At 39.1% G+C, this 20,147-nt stretch overlaps 2 protein-coding genes across 5 annotated transcripts in view; both read left to right on the top strand.

The window, feature by feature from the left end:
* The window catches only part of myt1lb (myelin transcription factor 1-like, b), a 114,624-nt gene extending 109,083 nt beyond the window's left edge, over positions 1–5,541 (top strand). The window contains 5 exon segments of the mRNA XM_057058135.1: positions 676–770; positions 1,598–1,701; positions 1,802–1,945; positions 2,511–2,573; positions 2,787–5,541. Of these exon segments, the coding sequence (XP_056914115.1) occupies positions 676–770; positions 1,598–1,701; positions 1,802–1,945; positions 2,511–2,573; positions 2,787–2,927 (547 nt within the window). The 3' untranslated portion in view covers positions 2,928–5,541.
* Positions 5,542–12,753: 7,212 nt separating this feature from the next.
* The window catches only part of LOC130540104 (peroxidasin homolog), a 63,181-nt gene continuing 55,787 nt past the window's right edge, over positions 12,754–20,147 (top strand). The window contains exon 1 of one of the 4 annotated variants that reach the window (XM_057059010.1): positions 12,754–13,215. In XM_057059010.1, coding sequence (XP_056914990.1) covers positions 13,028–13,215 — 188 coding nt within the window. In that variant the 5' untranslated portion in view covers positions 12,754–13,027. The remainder of the gene's footprint in view (positions 13,216–20,147) is intronic. The other 3 variants (XM_057059009.1, XM_057059008.1, XM_057059007.1) reach the window with 3 other exon arrangements.

Below are 20,147 nucleotides of genomic sequence, written 5' to 3'. Positions count from 1 at the left end.
GCAGTGTATTATACTTGTTAATAATTATTAGTGTCTTAGAGAAATTGAAGAGAAATATCAAGATATAATAAACAACCTTTGGAGAAACCAAGAGTCATTCAAATGATTAAGGATGAAACATTCCTGGGTGGAAAACACTTGTCTTGTGTATTATCATAGCAGGTCTCATGAGCAAAGGAGTGCCAAAAGACAGTCCAGGGAGAGCTTAAAAAAAGCTATTTTACTAACTAAAAGGAAGCAGACTGTAGCATAACATAGGCCAGACTAAAGATTTATTTTTTTGTTTCTTTCTTTATGTATTTAATGAACACAGGACAAATGGTATAAAAAATTAGAAAGAAAGACAACTGAATGTGAAGAAAAATGAAAAAATGGTATTTACATAAAAACATTCTTTGTTATTTGTAGAGTGTTAGAAACAGCCAGGTATTCTTCTTTAGAGTGCTGCAATAGCAAATTGTCTTTGGCTGGCTAATAAATTTTAAAATCTACTAAGCCATGATAAAATAGATCCACGTTAAAGTGCACTGGCAAACAAAGGACTAAGCTGGGTAACACTTGTGTTATACTAAAAATTAGCTCTCAGATGTTTTTTTTTCCATTTTCTAGAGCAATAAGGAACTCCTGAATCATATTTTGAAGATCTTCATCCACTTCCTGTTTTTTTGCCTCTAGCCTGTCGGGTTGTCCACGTGCCACGTCAGCCATGAGGAAAGCCAGGCTCTCTGGAGTCGAAATGCTAACGATAAAGCAGCAATGTGCCAGTAATGGTAACCACAGCCTCACTACTCACCACCATACTACAGCTAATCAGAAATATGGATAGGGGATGATTTCCATGTGTGTGCAGAGTTGTTTGAATAACAACTGAATATTAGAGTTTAGTGTGCACACAATGAGGAGAGCCTTCTGGGAAGAACAAGGCTCAGTTTTTTAAGGTATAATCAGACCTGGATTGCGTCGGTGTATCATTGTGCTTCACTGAATTTCAATTCAGTGTTGCAAAAACATAATTCCTTCTACTTAATAATGATCATTTTTAAATATAATTTTAAATACATGTAAACAATGTTTGTATAACCTGTTGTGTCACACAAAGTATGAAATTATTGAATTATGAAAATTCATAGAAAGAAACCGGGACAAACATGTTTTGTGAAATATAATCAATGTTTGTATTACAGCTTTTCTTTCAAAATAGATTTATATTAAAATAAATAATTTATATATATATATATATATATATATATATATATATATGTGTGTGTGTGTGTGTGTGTGTGTGTGTGTGTGTGTGTGTGTGTGTATAATAGAAACAACATATATAATTTCAAGCTTTTTAAATGACCAGAATATTTCATTTAAAAGGAACAAAACATCCAAAAATCATTTTAAAATACAAATTTACCTTTTACTCTAATGTAGAACTTAATTATGGAAAGTAATGTTATATAGTTAGTTAATTATAAGTTAGTGTACTTACTTATAATGTAGAGGAAAATTTAAACTAAAACAAAATCAAACAAAAGTGGTGTCATTTCCTGAGTTCAGGCTTGAGTTATATAGTGCCACTTCATATGTTGTTTATCATTTGTAGGACTAGAGCATGAAGATGATGTCAAACAGCTTGATGAAGAAATCAAAGATTTAAGTGAATCAAATCCACACGTTGAAGCCGACATGATCAAACTGCGAACACAGGTGAGTTACCTCCTGTATATTCATTTGGATTTGACTTAAATATTACAGGTGAAGATAGTTCTGTCATGTCCCGTCATCCAACTGTTTCCTCCTTACTCAGATCACAACAATGGAGTCCAACCTGAAGTCCATAGAGGAGGAAAACAAGGTGATTGAACAGCAAAATGAATCTCTGCTGCATGAGCTGGCCAACCTCAGCCATTCACTGATTAACAGTTTAGCTAATGCCCAGCTCCCTCATATGGTAAGGGTCATCAGGAACAACTAGCGGGCAAGTGGTGGAATCGATTTATCCAAAGATTTATAGGAGCCAATTTATTGTATGTGTCTTCATTCAATGTGCATGCTGTGTCATTATTGTTTTTATTGCAAAAATTTAAATGATGGCAAATACATTCAGTAGAACACAAAAGGCAAGGTATGATGGGTGAAGGTTACATAGTGGATAAATAGTCCTACCCTTAAATTCTCTAATCTTTGTGTTCAAATTAATGGTCATTCACTTTGTCAAGGTTATGTGATGGATTTTTTTTGTTTGCTATCAATAAAATGAAAAAATTACAGATTTTAATGATTTTTTTTCAGTAAATATTGATATTTGACCAAGGAACATGTACAGTATATTGTAATATGTGGGCAAATTACCTGCTTGGCAGATGGTTTTTCTTGTTATGTTCATCAGACATCTTGATCTTTATGTGGCACTATTTCTAATACAGCTACTTAGTGTTTGAATTGAACCAACATCTTTGGTTTTATTTATATTTTACGAAAGCTAATAATATGTGTCTTCTCTTGCTTGTCCACAGAAATCGCTCCCACACAAAGAACATCCTTTGAGGAATAATAGCTGCTTGCAGCTGCACCAGCAAGTGCGTCCGTATCTTAAATGTGCCTGGCTGTTCAGTTTAAATTTATCATTCCTATATTAAGTGTGCAGTAAAATTATCTTATGTCCTTATAATACACCATATAACATATGTTCAAAATATATCACATAAAATACTAGTGTGAAACTTCCCATCACATTCTTCTATAATCTTGAGAGGCCATAAAACTTCCCTCTTTTTCCTCTGGTCTTGCAGGAGCCTATTAGTGAGCAGAACTTTGAAGACTATGTGACCACTTTGACAGACATCTACACCAACCAAGACCAGTATCAGATTCCAGAGAACAAGGCCCTGTTGGAAAACATCAACCAAACTGTTCAAGGCATCCAAGCATAACTTGGAGATTTTTATCCCTTCCCAGCAGGTGCAGGCAGCCTTTAAAATCTGCATTCATCACGATTGGACCTCTTTGATTTAGTGCAGTAACTTGTTCTAGTGGTGCATATTCTGAATGGTGTTCACTCCAAAAAGTTAAGACCTCAAGAGGATTTCTTTCTTTGGTCATGTTCTTTTTAGGCCTTGCTTTGAAGAAAAATGCAACTGGCAAAATGACATCCCCATTTTGTACGTCTTCATATGAGCTGGCATAGTGTCATGTAATGTTTCTAGCTGCTCATGTATGCACATTTCACGTGTATATAACAGAACAGTAAGCTAATGATGACAGGGTGCAAGTCATTTTTATTGCTCAACATCCAAACAGAATAAATCAAACAATGCAGAGGAATATTTAAAAAAAATATTTAATTTGTATTTTGTTTAATTATATAAATATATAAATCAGGTCCATCTTTCTGTCAGCTCCACTCTTTCTGTCTTTATCTATCTATCTATCTATCTATCTATCTATCTATCTATCTATCTATCTATCTATCTATCTATCTATCAGAAAGAAATAAAGAAAGAAAGAAAGAAAGAAAGAAAGAAAGAAAGAAGAAAGAAAGAAAGAAAGAAGAAGAAGAAAGAAAGAAAGAAAGAAAGAGCGGAGCTGATTTTCCTCCTTGCTGGATGGATTGGGACTGATTTTTTTTTCTTTTTTGTGTGTGCATTATTCAAATGCAGGAACTGGCTTACAATGCTTGAGAAGCATTTTGATTGGAGGGGGGAATGTGAAGCTATAGGAGGGTTTTTTGTTTTTTTTTTTAAAATTGGTGCTGTTATGGAATCTGAAGAGGAAACTGACCTGATTTATGAATGTATACGTGGACAGTTCTATTGTAAACATCATTACACGGAAACCCATTGGTGAAAATTCCATTACCTAAGAGAGTTAATTAATTACATGAAGGAACACATCTGTGCAGTGCATGCATTTTCACATGCACATTCTTGAACAAACTTCAGATAGAATTGATATGTAAGACAACACCAAATAGGTACCACAAATTAGCCTGTTTAGTGTCAAATCTGCTCATATTTGAGACTTGTTTTGCTAGTATCAAGAAATCTCTTACCAATATAAGAATAAGTAAATAATTTGTTTATTGAAGGTATGGGATCAAAACTTGAAAGTAAAAAACAGGTTGGGTATATGCAACTTATTGTTTATAAACATAGTCGGGTAACATACATCTTTTTTAATATAGCATATGTAAAATATTAATTTTTATACAAATTTTTTAATACAAAAACTTAAAAAAAAGAGTGAACATGGGCAATGAGTTCAAGAGGCAAAAGTATAGGAGTTCCAATTTATTTTCTGTGCAATTTTGCACAGTGTCACCTTTGTTTCCATGTTTTGATGTTCTTACAGAAGCTAAAAGCAGTACCCAAGAGCCTAACTGAAGGGATTTTGAGGATTTTCTAAAGAGTATTTATATGAGTATGACAGCAGGACTTACAGGGTCATTGTCCCCCACTTATGTGCCAGTAGACTATTTGCACTCGTCCCTGAAAATATTACCCTTATGTACGGCAGTGTGCAATTTTCCAGGTAACCTCTTTGGCACAAGACTGGTGAGATCAACTGATTGAAATCACTGTAGGCGTGCATTTAGCACCAGTGAGAGAACTGACTGAGACTTGAAATCATAAGAATTATAACCGTAGGAGTTGTACTACAGACTATTGACGAGCGCAAAATATTAACAATGTTCTTTCATTTGTCTGCTATATTTTAGGAAAATGGAAGTTATCCCTAGCAGCACTTTATATCTAATCACTATAGAATTAAATGGTCAATCAAAACTAATAAGGGAAGAAATGGTAGGCAAGGCATTTAAAGAATGATACGATTCAGACCGTATGCACCCCTGAATTTTGTTGTTTTAGTTGAAGGTAACATGTTCAGAATTTGCCATTTTATGGGCTTCTGAAAAAGGTGTTGTTCACCACAAGTGAATATCAACGTAATTCATTGTCCTAATTTAAGGACTGTTTTATCCATTCTTCCTGACTGCATACTTCCACAGCATTGTGCCTGCAGCTTTGCCAATATAGTAATGCTTCAGTAGAATAATAGGTAGTACCAGTTCTTGAATTGATTCTCATAGATCAGTGAAAAAGGGAAAATGGATTCGAAAGCACAACACTGGCTGCTCATCTAATGTTGGTACATAAATAACAAATCTCAATAGAATAATCTGTGACTATCTATAGAGGACACTAAAAGGTTGTCACATATTTAAAATGCAGAGTTTTCATATGAATTATTGTGAAATCATCAGAGGTTATTATTTTGTCTGAGACAATTCATTTTGAGACTGGTTTTTGGTGACTATTAACAAAGACAGGATTTTGTATAAACTATTGTGCTCTCTGTGGAACGGAAGTTTGATTTATTTTTGTACTACACAGCATGGATTTGGTGACATCTTAATTTTGCTATAAATGTGTCAGATCACAAGTTGCTGTGATATTTCATTTTTAAATTGTGAACTTTGTAGAATTTTTGTCATGCTGGATGTTAACACATCTTACTCTAAATAAAGAACAAAATCTGTTGCCAGAAGACTGAAGAATGACTTCATTAATCTCTTTTTTTTCATGTAATTTGGACTGTGCTCCTCAGGGGTCTCCATTGTGAAACAGGAATAAGCAAAATGAACATCCTTTTTTTGTCCCCAGTTAGGGGAAATTAATTTTGTAAACCATTAGTTACACACACACACATTAATATAGAAGACAAATGCATTCCTTGTGGGAGGGGTGTCACTTTGCGCAAGGCAACCCAATAGTGCTCTGGAAATGACCAAGAACCCCTCCAGCTACCAGATGACTTTTCAATTATTTCATCCTCTCTCCGACCTCTAGCACAGTCTGGCCTCTCACTCTTTATTTCCAAAATATCTAAAATGCACCATCCCTCTGATACACTAATTGCTGATCCTATCCATCTGTCAGTCTCAGGATGTTTTCTAAGACCTCAACATCTGCCTACTTTCTTTACGTCTTTGCCACTGTCTCTGTACTATATATTCACTGATCAGATGATCATATTGTCCACTTTTCTATTGTTTTCATTGCATGCAAATACTCTTAGACATTTCTCTACCAACTTTTTTTCTACCTGCTTGCACTCACTTTTTCATCTCTACTTGTTGTTATGGAATGTTAACTAAAAAGACTTAAAATATCTGTTATCATCTTTTTTAATATAGCATCTGTTACAATTGATATTGTCTGCATTTTACAGAAACCCAGGGCTTGACCCCTGCCAAGCAACAGGAAGAAACCTTGAGCAGGACCAGGCTCATATAGGGGGACCCTGCTGGGTAGAGAGGGAGGAGGACAAGTAGAGGAGAGAATAGGCAGAGTTAATTCAAATACATTAATTAAAACAACTCTAGTTGAGTGGGGGTCAAAGGTCAGTGGAGAGGAGACGTGACCTTTAACAAAGCCTTTTAATGAATCAAATTTAAAATCACAAACACATAAAAAAAAGTCATTTACATCATTTAATCATTACAAGATCCTTGGTGGAGAGCCAGACCTTCTGGCCCGGCTGATAGGCAGGGGCTGGAACATGGTGGAGGTTGCCTCTGAGACTGTTGGAAGGAACGCAGGAGAGAATGGACCTGTCTCCACATGCTCTTGCAATGACACAGGTTGGCCCTGACGGTGGACACCTCAAACAACCTCGGCCGGAGTTAATCGGCAACTGAAAAAGTCACAAGGGTGGAGCTTCTGATCCACTGGATCCTGTTGGGAAAGAACCACACTGACTCCAATATCAGAGGCATTCCCCTTCCACCACAAACTGCTGGGATCTAGACGGGACAAGATTTAGCCATTGCTATCGCCTCGAATGAAAGGACAGAAATTAACAAACACCAGGAAGCTCTGGAGCTGCTTATGGGAAGTCGGAGTGGGCCACTCTGCCACTGCACTCACCTTGGCCGGATCAGGCGAGCGCTGTCCCTGCCCAACAATGAATCCCAGGAAGGTTACTGATGATGTGTGGAAGTCACACTTCTCTGCCTTGACATCAATCAATACTTATATAGCGTCTGTTACAATCAAAATTGTTTCTAGGTGCTTTACAGAATCCCAGGGCCTGACCCCCAACAAGCAACAGTGGCAAGGAAAACTCCCCTTTAACAGGAAGAAACCTTGAGCAGGACCAGGCTCATACAGGGGGACCGTCCTGCTGATGGTCAGCTGGGTAGATAGAGAGAAGGGAGAGGACAGGTAGAGGAGAGAATAGGTAGAACATACAGAAATACTCACTCACTCACTCACTTTCTACCGCTTGTTCCTCCACTGAGTGTCGCGGGGGGACTGGAGCCTATCCCAGCTCAATGGGCGGAGGCAGGGTACACCCTGGACTGGACGCCAGTCAATCGCAGGGCTAACACATATAGACAAACAACCATTCTCTCTCACACTCACACCTACAGGCAATTTTAGAGTTTCCAATTAGCCTAATCCCCAATCATGCATGTCTTTGGACTGTGGGAGGAAGCCGGAGTACCCGGAGAGAACCCACGCAGGCACAGGGAGAACATGCAAACTCCACACAGAAAGTCCCCTCAATCCCAACCGGGAATCGAGCCCGGGGCCTTCTTGCTGTGAGGCCACAGTGCTAACCACCACACCACCGTGCCGCCCCATACAGAAATACATTATATTAATTTAAATAAGCTGCTGGTAGAGTCAAGTTGGGTGGGTCAGCGGGGTCGGAGGTCAGTAGGTCAGCATGCAGCTCTGAAGGCGGCGATACCTGTAAATGAATAAGGGGGGGCAGAAAAACTACACAAGAAAAAACGCTGGTCTACTTGGTGAGGAGGAGAGGAGAGAATAGACATAGATCATAGAGAATACATAGGGAAACACATTATATTAAGTAAGGTAATCTGCTGGTAGAGTCAAGTTGAGTGGGTGGGGGGGGGGGGGGAAGCAGAAAAACTACACAAGATATATCACGAGTCTACTTGAGGAGGAGAGGAGATCATAGTAACAAATGCATTGACAAACTTTTCAGCATCATGCCGTGTTAGTAGCTTCCTGATCTTTGCAATGTTCCTCAAATGAAAAAAGGCACTATTTTAATGTGTGAGCTGAAGGAGAGATTTTGATCAAAAGTTACTCCAAGATTCCTCACAGAGAGACTAGATGCTAAGGAGATACCCGCAGGCATGTCAAACTCAGTCCTTGAGGGCCACGATCCTGCCGGGTTTTCTATCCCACTGAATGCATTTTCAGCCTGGTAGGACAGAAAACCCGGCAGGATCGTGGCCTTCGAGGACTGAGTTTGACACATGTGATCTAGAGTGATAATGTGATCTAATCTATCCCTGAGAGGTTCAGACCAGACACCATGACCTCAGTTTTTCCTGAGACTGGTCTGTCTCCTCTGGTTTCATCAATAGATATAGCTGAGTGTCATCAGCATAACAATAAAAAATTTTCCATGCTGCTGAATAATGTTTCCCAAGGGAAGCATGTACAAGGTGAAAAGAATTGGTACAGAACCTTGTGGAACTCCATGGCTAACCCTACTGATAAATATATGATCTAAACCAGTCTAGTGCTGTCCCTTTAATCCCAATCACATGTTCCAATCTATGTAACAGGATGCTGTGATCAACTGTATCAAAAGCAGCACTGAGGTCTAGCCGAACCAGCATAGAAACCAGCCCAGGATGTGAAGCTATCATTACTAACTTTAATGAGTGCTGTTTCTGTGCTGTGGTGAGCTCTAAAGCCTGACTGAAACATCTCAAACAGACCTTTTCTCTGCAGGTGCTACAGTAACTGAGTCACCACCACCTTCTAATAGAGATAAAAGGAAGGTTGGATATAGGCCTATAATTTGCTAGTACATCCGGATCCAGTGATGGTTTTTTCAAGCAATGGCTTAATCACTGACACCTTGTAGGACTGCGGTACATAACCTGTCACTAAAGAACAATTTATCTGGTCCAGGATAGATCTGCCTATCATTGGTAAAACATCCTTCAACAGGTGTGTTGGGATGGGATCTAAAGGACATGTGGTGGTCTTGGATTTCCGAATTAGCGAAGACGCCTCAGAAAAATATATAGGGGTGTCGAAGTTTAAGGGCTCGTTGAAGACCCTTTATGTTCCCACAGTCAGCACATCTGGTGATGGTCCAGTTGTTGGGATGGCCTGGTTAGCTTTTTCTCTGATAGAACTTTATCAGTGAAGAAGCTCATGAAGTCTTCACCACTAAGGGAAGAAGGGACACATGGGTCTAAAACACTCTTGGTCAATTTGGCCACAGTCCTGAAAAAAAAATCTGGGGTTATTCTTGTTTTCTTCAACTGAAGAAAAATAAGCTGTTCTAGCCTTATGGAGGGCCTTTTTGTAAACAACCAGAAAGTATTTCCAGGCTAAGTGATATTTATCTATTTTACAAGAATATAATTTCCTTTATACCTTTTGCGCTTTCTGCTTGAGGGTCCTAATGTGTGAATTATACCAAGGGGCACACCGCCTCTGATTTACCATTTTCTTTTTGGGGGCAACAGAATCAAGCGTGATTCTCAGTGAGGCTGCGCAACCTTCAGCAATAGAGTCAACCTCTGCAGGGTTAAGATTACAGAGAACTCCGATGAATGTGGTCCAGCTTGTTCTCCAAGAGGCGCTGGAGGACCAGGCGGATGTGCTGGACATGTTCGTCCTTCGTCTCAAAAATGAGGATATCATTGAGGTAAACAAAGAGGAACTCATTTAACATGTCACACAGGACATCGTTGACGAAAGCCTGGAACACGGCTGGGGGATTGGTGAATCCAAAAGGCATAACCAGATACTCAAAGTGGCCCAAGCAGGTGTTAAACGCAGTCTCCCACTGGTCCCCCTGCCGGATTTGGACCTGAGGGTTATGGAGGGCTAACCAGGACGTCCCAAGGATGTCAGTGGAAGAGGACGCGTGAATAAGGAAGAATTGGATCTGTTCGCTGTGGTTTCCGGAGACAATGAGGGTTAAGGGGGCGGTTCGATTAGTTACCTTGACCAGTATCTCCCCATTTAAACCCAGAATGGTTTTGGGCTCAGACAGAACCTCCCTGAGAATGCTGGCCTGCTTAACTAGATCCTGGTCAATGAAGCTGTCATCCGCATCAGAATCCACGAGGAAAGACAAAGAGATGGAGTCACGGGACCAAAGGAGCGTACCTGGCAGCATCAAATGGACTGGAGGCAGGGCCTGGCTGAGGCCATTAGAGGAAACTCGTGATGGATCTGGACCCTCTCTCTCCCTGTCTTTCTTGAAGGCGATTGTCCAACCGTATGGTGAGGTCGATCAGCGTCTCCAAATCCAGGGTCTCCTCACGAGCTGCCAACCCGTCCTTGAGCTAAACTGCCAGCCCCTGAATATAAACTCCCCGGAGAGCGGTGTCATTCCAGCCACTCTTGGCTGCTAGGATCCGGAATTGGATGGTGTAATCAGCAGCGCTGCCCCCTGCTGCACGGTCAGTAGCGTAGATGCTGATTCACTGTCCTGGACTGGGTGGTCGAACACTCGCCTGAGCTTCATGGTGAAGGACGGGTAGTGAGAGGATTCCGGGGTTTGATTCTCGATGACAGCAGTGGCCCATTGCCCGCCCAGCCGGATAACAGGTTAACCATAAAAGCAATCTTAGACTTGTCACTTCAAGATTTACTTTATTCATCCCCGTTGGGAAATTGAATGGCTCACTTGGGTATGTGAGTGGTTGTAGGTCAAAAACATTGGACATTGAAACAGAAAACCGCCCAACTCAACCAAGTATAACAGATAAAATAAGTTTTAAATCAGATTTTTGGGGTATGGTTTTGTTGCTATATATTTTCTTGTAATCCTGAAAACATTTTGTTTTATCAGAAACATATTTTAAATAGTAATTATGCCCTGAAATTGTATCCTTCACCATACATTTTTAGCAATCTAGAGGAAGAGGAAAAAAAGGTAGCTACATGACTCAGCAGAATTTGCATAACTAAACTAATTGATTTGATCATGGGTAGATCTAAGACAGCTCTTCTCTTCCATTTTTCAAATTTTTTAAAAATGTTAATGTATAATTTAAAATGTATTATTATCATATATGAAGTATATAAAATAGACCAGATGCTGAAATGTTGCGTGCAGGGCATGATTTAGTATTTTGTGGAACTCTGCTACCTAACAAAAACTGCTACAATGTGATTCTATGTATGTGTAGTGCCTCAGAGCTAGCAAAATCTGACAGGCAAATGGTCATATAGTTTTCCACCATGTATTTCAAATTGGTATTAAACGCGAGATGAGAATTAACATATACGTACATAATGTATATTAGCTTTACCTTTAAATATTAAGATGAACTTGCGTACAACTAATTGCATACACTGTGTTGCTGGAAGCATTATTCGGTTGTTGGAGTAGTAAGATGAAATGGATAGACAAAACAATTGGTAAAAGCAAAAATTCAACAAAGTAGCAATGCTGATGTGCGTAACAATCCCTTCCTTTTAAACAAATAAAACTGTACATCTTACTTACTCTCAGTTAGTTGTCCATGGCATCAAAGTCCTGCGGTTTTAAAAACTGCAGCCTGCAAGCATGCAGCTGGACCCTTCTCTGATAATTACTAAAAACACTGTACAAAGCATGTTACAACAGTAGTTGGAACATTAGCAACTGACACAGTCCTTGGCGAACATAACAAATGTGTCTCTGCTGGTCAGAGTATTGATACAGCAAATCCACATTTTGTTGGAGGAAAGATAACAAACCAAACAAAGCAGGCCATGTTGCTCAGTTGTTGGCCATAGCTGTTGTTCCTGGGTGGCACACTACCATTATCTGAAAAAGTAAAACAAATGCGTCAAGCCTCACTGAATATTGTGTTGCCTTTCAACATGGAGATGAAAATTATGCTTTCAAAAGTTTTCATTGTGAAACCCATTTGAAAATGAGGACTTTGCATTTTACAAAAATGGTTTTGAAAAATCTAAGCATTTCCATATCAGTGGCTGAAAACCCACAGTATGTTTTTGCAAAAGCTGAAAATTACAATCAAATTTTCAGTTATAGGTCAGGTTATTGATTCCATTTCTCTCTCCTCTCCTAGTGATGCTATTTCTTGTGCAGTTTTTCTGTCCCCCCTTCTGTATTCATCTACAGGTATTGCCGCCTTCAGAGCTGCATACTGACCTCCGACCCCGCTGACCCACTCAACTTGCACCTTACTTTACTTTATGTATGTATGTATGTATGTATGTATGTATGTATGTATGTATGTATGTATGTATGTATGATCTATGCGTATTCTCTCCTCTACCTCCCTCTCCTACCTACTCTCTGGTCCTGCTCAAGGTTTCTTCCTGTTAAAGGGGAGTTTTTCCTTGCCACTGTTTGGGGTTAGGCCCTGGGATTCTCTAAAGTGCCTAGAAACAATTTTGATTGTAAAAGACGAAATATAAATCAAATTGATTAATCAATTAAATCCATTGAAATTAACCTTAAAATTTTCTAGCAAAAGCATCCTGGTTGAAAAAAAGTCACAGCACAATTTACATAGATTTTAATGGACAATAACACCTGCTAATTTCTAAATAAAAACGTATTTTTGTTCTTTCCCAGATATTCGAACTCACATTTTGAGCAAAAATCAAGAAACTACCACCGAACTGTCCAATAAATAGTCCATAAAAGCACAATGTACAGAAAAAACTGAGGAGTATCCCATTTTAAAGGAAATTTCCGGACAAGATTTGGGGGCGCTATAATCTTCCATTGAAATGAACTCCTGTTAAAAGTTTTCAACGTTACAATCCTCTTTATTATCCTGATAGCACTATCAAAATCTCGATGAAGACTTGTTTTATAGAACATTTTTCCAGTGATATGATGTGCTGAAGGTAAACATAGCGTTGTTTTGCGCCGATTTTTCCAGCGGATCGCGGCGTGGCCCCACCTCTCCGCTGCTCTCTGCAGTGTGGGACTCGTCGCCCGGCAGTGTGAGTGGGCCAGCTGCGCTCTCTGCTCGGCTCACTGCTAACAAGCAATGGCGCTCGGTGCTGGCCAGCTCTTATCTCCGTGTCTGCTCCTTCCAGTGGCTTTGTTACTGCTGACGAGCGGGCCACTCTCAGTCTTCTGTTGTCCGAGTCGCTGTTTGTGTTTTCGGACCACCGTTAGATGTATGCATTTAAACTTGGAAACCGTGCCGGCCGTCTCTCCCCTGACGACAATTCTGTAAGTAGCTGTTTCCCTTAAATCTAACGGAAAGCAGGCATTGACATGGTCCCCACCGTGAAACCTTACAAACTTGTGCATTGTTTTCCCAATTGTGTTGAAGGTTAAGAAGCTGTTTCCCCACACATGGTTGAGAGAAGCTTTTCCCTTTTCAGTTATTTAAGTGAAACAAAGAGTGGCGGTTTCGGAGTTGGTGTAATTATGCAAAAGCTAATCCAAAGACTCGAAAAATGTTCACAAAGTTATGACACCTGCAAGATCAGTTGTGGTTTGTTGAGATTAACGGCAAAGGGATTTACGGGCATGCAGCTGGCAGCGTTAGCATGTGTAGACGTTTAGAGTCGGACGGAGGTCTGAATCAGGGACATATTGTATCAGTCATACAGTCTTAAGCTTTTCCTAAATATTTCTTGAGCTTTCTGTTCACTGGGAGCAACATTTACACAAATTATTTGGGCTTTTCCGTACTTTTTTCCACATATAAAAGTATACTAATTTTTCCAAATGACTATACCTAACTTTATATAACTTTAAAGAGCTTTGACACAATGGAAAGACTTGAGATTCACTAAAAGCTGGAAACTACAGAGATGTAAATGATAAACTGATCATGCTCCAATGCAGTCATTTGCTAAAGTGAGCAGCCCATCTTCTTTTCATTGGATGTATTTAGGCTAGAAATCTGTTAATGATGGACATTGATTAAGACAGATTGGTATTGTGGGCACATTGTTGTTCCAGTTGTGTTACAGCAGATGAAGCACCCTACATTTTCACTGGAAGTATTTGAAACCCATTTTCATTAATTTCCCTCTGCAATCCGGTTGGGTGTTTCAGGCCATAAAGTGCTGCCCTAATGAAAAGAAAAAAGGCTTCATTATGCGTGTAAGCGGTTAGACAAAGGGACAACTCAGTCAGCATTTACCCCAACAGCATACTGTGAATTTGCCTTGACCACAACCTCACAGAAAGTCTACATTGCCTCCATGCATGGACTCTTTACTCTTCACCACAGCAGTTATAGGATTGTTTTAATCTTCTCTAGGATGTATCTGTTAACAGCTGGATCAGAGGAGGAGAGTATTCTGTGGTTTCCCACAAGCTTTCAGTGTTAGCTTTGAAGCTGCAACCAGTTGTCCCTCATTTGACTGTCATGTCAGAACACGACTGGTTCACAGCAACTCACAGTTTATCTGTAGTGGGGAAAACCCTTTACTGTCACTATAAATTCCACTTCCTGTGGCTAAAAAAAATGCAAAACACGATAGTCTGAATGGATGTCTCGGTGGAATGTAAACAATATGAGACATTCTCTCTCACATTTGGACTGTAGGCAATATTGCTGAAAAATTGGCCTTAGGCTAAAGCCTACAAAGTTAGGTAATATGTAAAAACATCTTTGTTATGTACACAATTGCATTTGTTCTTCAATCACGAGGAACCCCCATTCTCAGACTGTTAAACAATAACTTCACAATGTGAGTTTTTCCATCCATGTTTTTAATGTTTTCTTAACCCCAGTCCTTCTATTTTTATTGAGTTAATTCAGCTTTTTTTCCATATTTATTTTTTCAAATATTAAAATACCAAAGAAGTAACAAAATAAACAACAAAACAAACAAACCTTATGGCTTTCTGTGAGCCATAAGTAATCACAATCAAAAAGGGAGTAGTTCCACTTTTTCGCATCAGAGTCAAAGTTATTCAAAACCTATTGCAATTTCAGTTGCAATAAATCTGTATTCAAATACTTTAATCTTGTTGTTTCCTATTTGCTGAATTGATTATGACATGCAATACTGCCTCCTTGAGCAGGTCACCCTGGTCACCTGCTCGACTTTTTTTTTTTTTTCTTTTTAAAAAATCTTGTTAGAAGTTAAATTATAAAAAAATAACCACATCTGTAACCATTCATCATACTTTACATCTGAGAAGACTAACTGATTTTACCTGATTTTCTTCATGAAAGCAAGGAATGGAACCTATTCCAGCTTTCTTTAGGCGGGAGCTGGGGTACACCCCAGACAAGCATTCAGCTCATCACAGGGCTGACACACAAAAACGGAAAAGCATTCATGCTAATGTTCACATTTAGGACAATTTAGAGTAGTCACTTCAAATATCCTAAATGCATATGTGGGCTGTGATAGGAAGTTGTAGTAACCAGAGAGAACTCACACATAGACAGGAAGAAGATCCAAACTCCATACAGAAAAGCCCAATGAGGATTTGGACCTTCTTGCTGGGATGCTCAGGTTGTTTACATGCTCAGCTTAATCAAGCTACGGTGAAAATACGACTTTGGAGTATTGCTGGTGTACATGCAATGAAATGAAATTGAATAATTGTCCTCCTCAACACTAGAAGGCGATAAGTGTCTTTTTAACAGGTACAGCCCCATTTAGGGTTGAATTATTAGTCATTACTAGTCACATAATAAACAACTAGAACCAAGCATTTCGTAGAAGAGAAAGTTAAAAATCTTGCAGCTTTGTTCATTTTGTACATAATGTACGCGTAAGTTATTTTGCAGATAAGTTATTGTGCACGCTGTTTTAGTTCCGGGGCATACACCAGCTCAAGAGTTGTGGAGCATGTACTTATACATTCTCAATTTACATTCGTATTAGCATATATTTGCAGGCATTATCTGGGTGTCTTAGTCAGATAAGGAGAACTCTGAAATTAGATGGACTACTGCATGTACATGCACTTCAGTTGTCCAGTTATAGGTGGATTAAGCCATAAATTACTTTTTCCAAGTGACACGTGAACATAATGAGTGCTAAACATTGCACAAATGCCTGCTATTTAATCTTAGTGAATTAGAGCCCTAAGAGACTCTGGAACTCCTTGCCACTGGTGCTGAGAACATCACTTAACTCCCCCCCCCCCTTCAAATTAATCTGTTTGCAATTATAATTGCATTATCTAATTGATTTTTTTTTTTTTTTTTACATTTCGTTTTTTTCAGTGTTTTTATTCTGTGCTTTACACAGTTTTTTTTATTAGTCTCCATAAGTGTCTAAGAAAAGAATTAAAATGTGTTATTAACATAACATGATTCTTTTTCAACATTACATAATCATTAAACATTTCTTATACTTTTGAATTTAGCATTCTAATAGTTGTGCAGAAAAAACATGCACTTCTAACAATTCTAAATGATGTCAACAGTTTTGCTCTTTGGCCCAAAAACCTGGTCTGTCTGACGTTATTGGTGAGTCACAGACTCCCATTGCTCGAAATATGCTGTAGTCAGTGTTTGGGAAGTGTTCAGTCTGTGCAGCATTGTGGAATGTAAAGCCAGAAATCCCCTAATTTGAGCAGGGTGATTGGAGATAGCAGGGAACATCACTGGCCCCTCCTTTTTTCTGTCCACTATGGAGCAGCTGGTGAATTTTGGGGCTGTGGTGTATATTGCTTCTTAATGTCAGTTGAAACATGATGATCAGCCTGGATTCATTTAGATAAAATAATAATAAAAAAAACCCAAAACAAAATTTGTCCTATTTAGAAAAAAGAATAACTTCAAGAAATTAAAAAGAAAATTCCAAAAACAAAAATCAGTGAAGTGCATTGGTGCATTTCACATATGAAAATGAACTATGCTTCTACATTTTAATCTGAAGCACAATGCATTTGAGTTGTATCAATAATATACTGATACATATATTTTCATTGTTTAAGTATTTGATGTATAATTGAGACAATGGTGATGTGATTTTAAGGAATAAACATGCATAATTTACCACAATGAAGCAACATTTCAGTACTTTAGTGGTACGACTCTAGATTAGGAAACAAATATTTACTAATATTTATTATTTATTTATTACCTACCATGCAAAATAACTGCTAGTGCTTTGTAATAAATAATAAAGCATCAATGTGCTGTTAAACAGGAAGTTAACAGTGACTATGTGTACCCTAAGCTCAGGTGTTACTAGCAGTGTATTGAGATCCTAATTTACCGTATTTTCACGACCATAAGGCGCACTGTATTAAAAGGCGCAGTCTCAGTTATGGGTGCTATTTCTGTATTTAAAACATACATAAGGCGCACCGTATTATTAGGCGCATGCTGAAACATACAATAAAAAATGACACCGGAAGTAAAACAGTGAGTTTCGACACATTTATTAAACGAAAAATGTATTCTTCCGCCACAAAACGATCAAAGTTTTCAACTTCTGTATCTGAATTAAACAGCTGCACTATTTCAATGTCCAGCATCCTGAATTCCTCTTCTTAATCATCTGAATCGGACTCACCGACCGGTTCCGGTTCAGCGTTGATTTTGTGAAAGCTCTTCCAATACATGAAGACGGTATCATAGCCCATGCGTCTACAATCCACCTGCATATGGTGGCATAACTTGCCCGCCGCTGCCTCATAGTCTTTGTGAAGGAGTGTTCGCCTTCCGTCATCCAGCACTCTGTCCGTTTTCGTGGCAGCCGAGAACCACGGTGAACGACGACTTCTCGTGCCCCGTTGTGCGTATCACCACAGTGCTGGTCCCCTTTTCTCCACTTTGTGGGTCAAAGGGATGTTAAAAGTCAGAGGGATCTCATCCATGTTGGTGATGTGGCTGGGCGGGTTATCTTGTCGCGACCGTAGGTGCGGAAGATGGCCACCCTCTCCTGGTAATCCATGGGCAGCCGCTGTGCAACAGTTGTCCTTGCGCGTATGGAGAGATGCCACCGCCTCATAAAGCGAAAACACTAAGATTGCTCGATTGCCATTTTCAGCCGCATATTCGATGGCCTGCAGTTTAAAGTAAGCCTCATTCATACGCGTCTCGCTTGACCGGCGCAATTTTAGGGGATCCTAATGCGTAGGTGTGCCGCTAATCGATTGGCGGAGCGTTTATCGTATTGCACCCACCAAAGGCGCACAGCAGATTTTGGAACTCAGTCCACACACACGGCGCTCCATATTATAAGGCGCACCGTAGATTTTTTAGAAAATGTCAGTGTTTTAGGTGCGCCTTATAGTCGTGAAAATATGGTATATAAAATCACTGCCTTATGTCCTATGCCTAAACAGTAATTAAGAGGTTATAGATGTTGAACTCTCAGGTAATGTGTAATAGAAATGTGGTCTTGCAGAATAAATGCTTTGTAACAAATAATATGCTGATATGCTACAATACACATCTTTATAAACAGGTAGTCAATGGTGAATAAGTGTACCCTAATATAAAGTGTATTTAACTATGATAGCTATTTGTTGTTTCAATTTTATTATAAACATTTAATTGCAATGTACCACTATAATCATAAATTGACATTAAGTTATAACACATAACATTTCGTGAGCTTCAGCTATTTTTCTTTCAGAGGAGTTTGACTTCTATATTTATTATTTTTATATCTATGATTTGTTTGCTCCATTGCCTTTTTAAGACATAGCAAAATATGTGTTTTTGTTCTTTTTGGTTTGACAAACACATAGTGAATTTTTGAGCAACTGAAAACATTTTAGGGGGACTTTAAGGTGATCAGTTTTGAAATGAAGACAGAAACAAAAATACAATGGCCTTGTTTTGGCAAGTGATGGTATCTCTGTGGAGGACAGCACATAAAATGTTCTTTGAGATCTGGCAGAGAGTCAAGCTGGACTCTAAAAAAAGAACCCTACAATAATTTACACATGGCATATATGTGTATTTTATCACCAACATCAACACGAATTGCTTAAAGTCAAAATTAAGTGTGGGTGTATGGTGCAAACAAGCGCGCAAAAGAATTAGAAATGAGTTCCGGTCATGTAAAAGAAAAGCACATGAAAATTTTGACTAAGCTGGAAAAGTTTTTAAGTCCCAGGATGATGGTTCAATGCTAGTAATGTCATCAAAGCAGACTCAGGCTGCCAACAACAAGGTGAAACGGAAATGCCACAGCGACAGCATACAGTTTGTGTTTCTTTGGATGGGTGACAAGAATGTGCTATGAAATGCTTGTTTGCAGCAGCAACACATTGTTGCATCCACAGAGAACAACTGGGTGTGCAACGAAATGCCACGGTGCCTTAAATCAGTACTGGAGGACATGATCAAAACTAGAGCACTGAAAAGGTGTCTTTTGAAAGCTCTGTATGATGAAATGGGCTGTGAACAAACAAAACTTTTTTTCCACACTAAGGTTTGCTGGTTGTTTCATGGAAATGTTGTCATCCATCTTTTTGAACTGGGAGATGGGATATTGTTATTCCTGCGCCACAGTGCTAAACTATATGACACAATGCATGATTTCCAGGGGGTCACAAAGTGTGCATTCTTGGCTGAATTTTTTAGTACTCTCGAAACTCTGAATGTGGCGCTGCAAGTGAAGATCATCGCCGTCTTCAATGCCCAAGACAGAATGAAAGCCACACACCTAAAATTGAATTGACTCTCTCAAGTCATGCCCGCCCTCTCCTCTCCTCTCTCTCCTCTCCTCTCTCTCCTCTCCTCTCCTCCTCTCCTCTCCTCCTCTCTCTCTACCCAGCTGGCCATCAGCAGGAGGGTCCCCCTACATGAGCCTTGTCCTGCTCAAGGTTTCTTCCTGTTAAAGGGGAGTTTTTCCTTGGCACTGTTGCTTGTCTGGGGTTAGGCCCTGGGGTTCTGGAAAGCGCCTTGAAACAATTTTGATTGTAAAAGATGCTATATAAATAAAGATTGAATGATTGATTGATTGGTTGGTTGGTTGGTTGGTTGGTTGGTTGGTTGATTGATTGATTGATATCCAGAAATAGACACAAGCTTTGAGTGGATCAGAAATCCATTTCAGGACAAAATGCACATTGAGTGTGTCAGTTCCAAACTATAATCAAAAAAGGTTAACCTTGTGAACATTGTCAAATTGGATGCTGAGGACAGATTTCAGGGACAAAGAATTGAGTGACTTATCTCCACATCCATTTTTGAGCCACACATTGCTTTACTCATA

The sequence above is a fragment of the Takifugu flavidus genome, chromosome 16, assembly GCF_003711565.1.
Source record: "Takifugu flavidus isolate HTHZ2018 chromosome 16, ASM371156v2, whole genome shotgun sequence".
Lineage (NCBI taxonomy): Eukaryota > Metazoa > Chordata > Actinopteri > Tetraodontiformes > Tetraodontidae > Takifugu > Takifugu flavidus.
The sequence above is the reverse complement of the archived record's forward strand: the minus strand, read 5'-3'. Positions and strand labels throughout refer to the sequence as shown.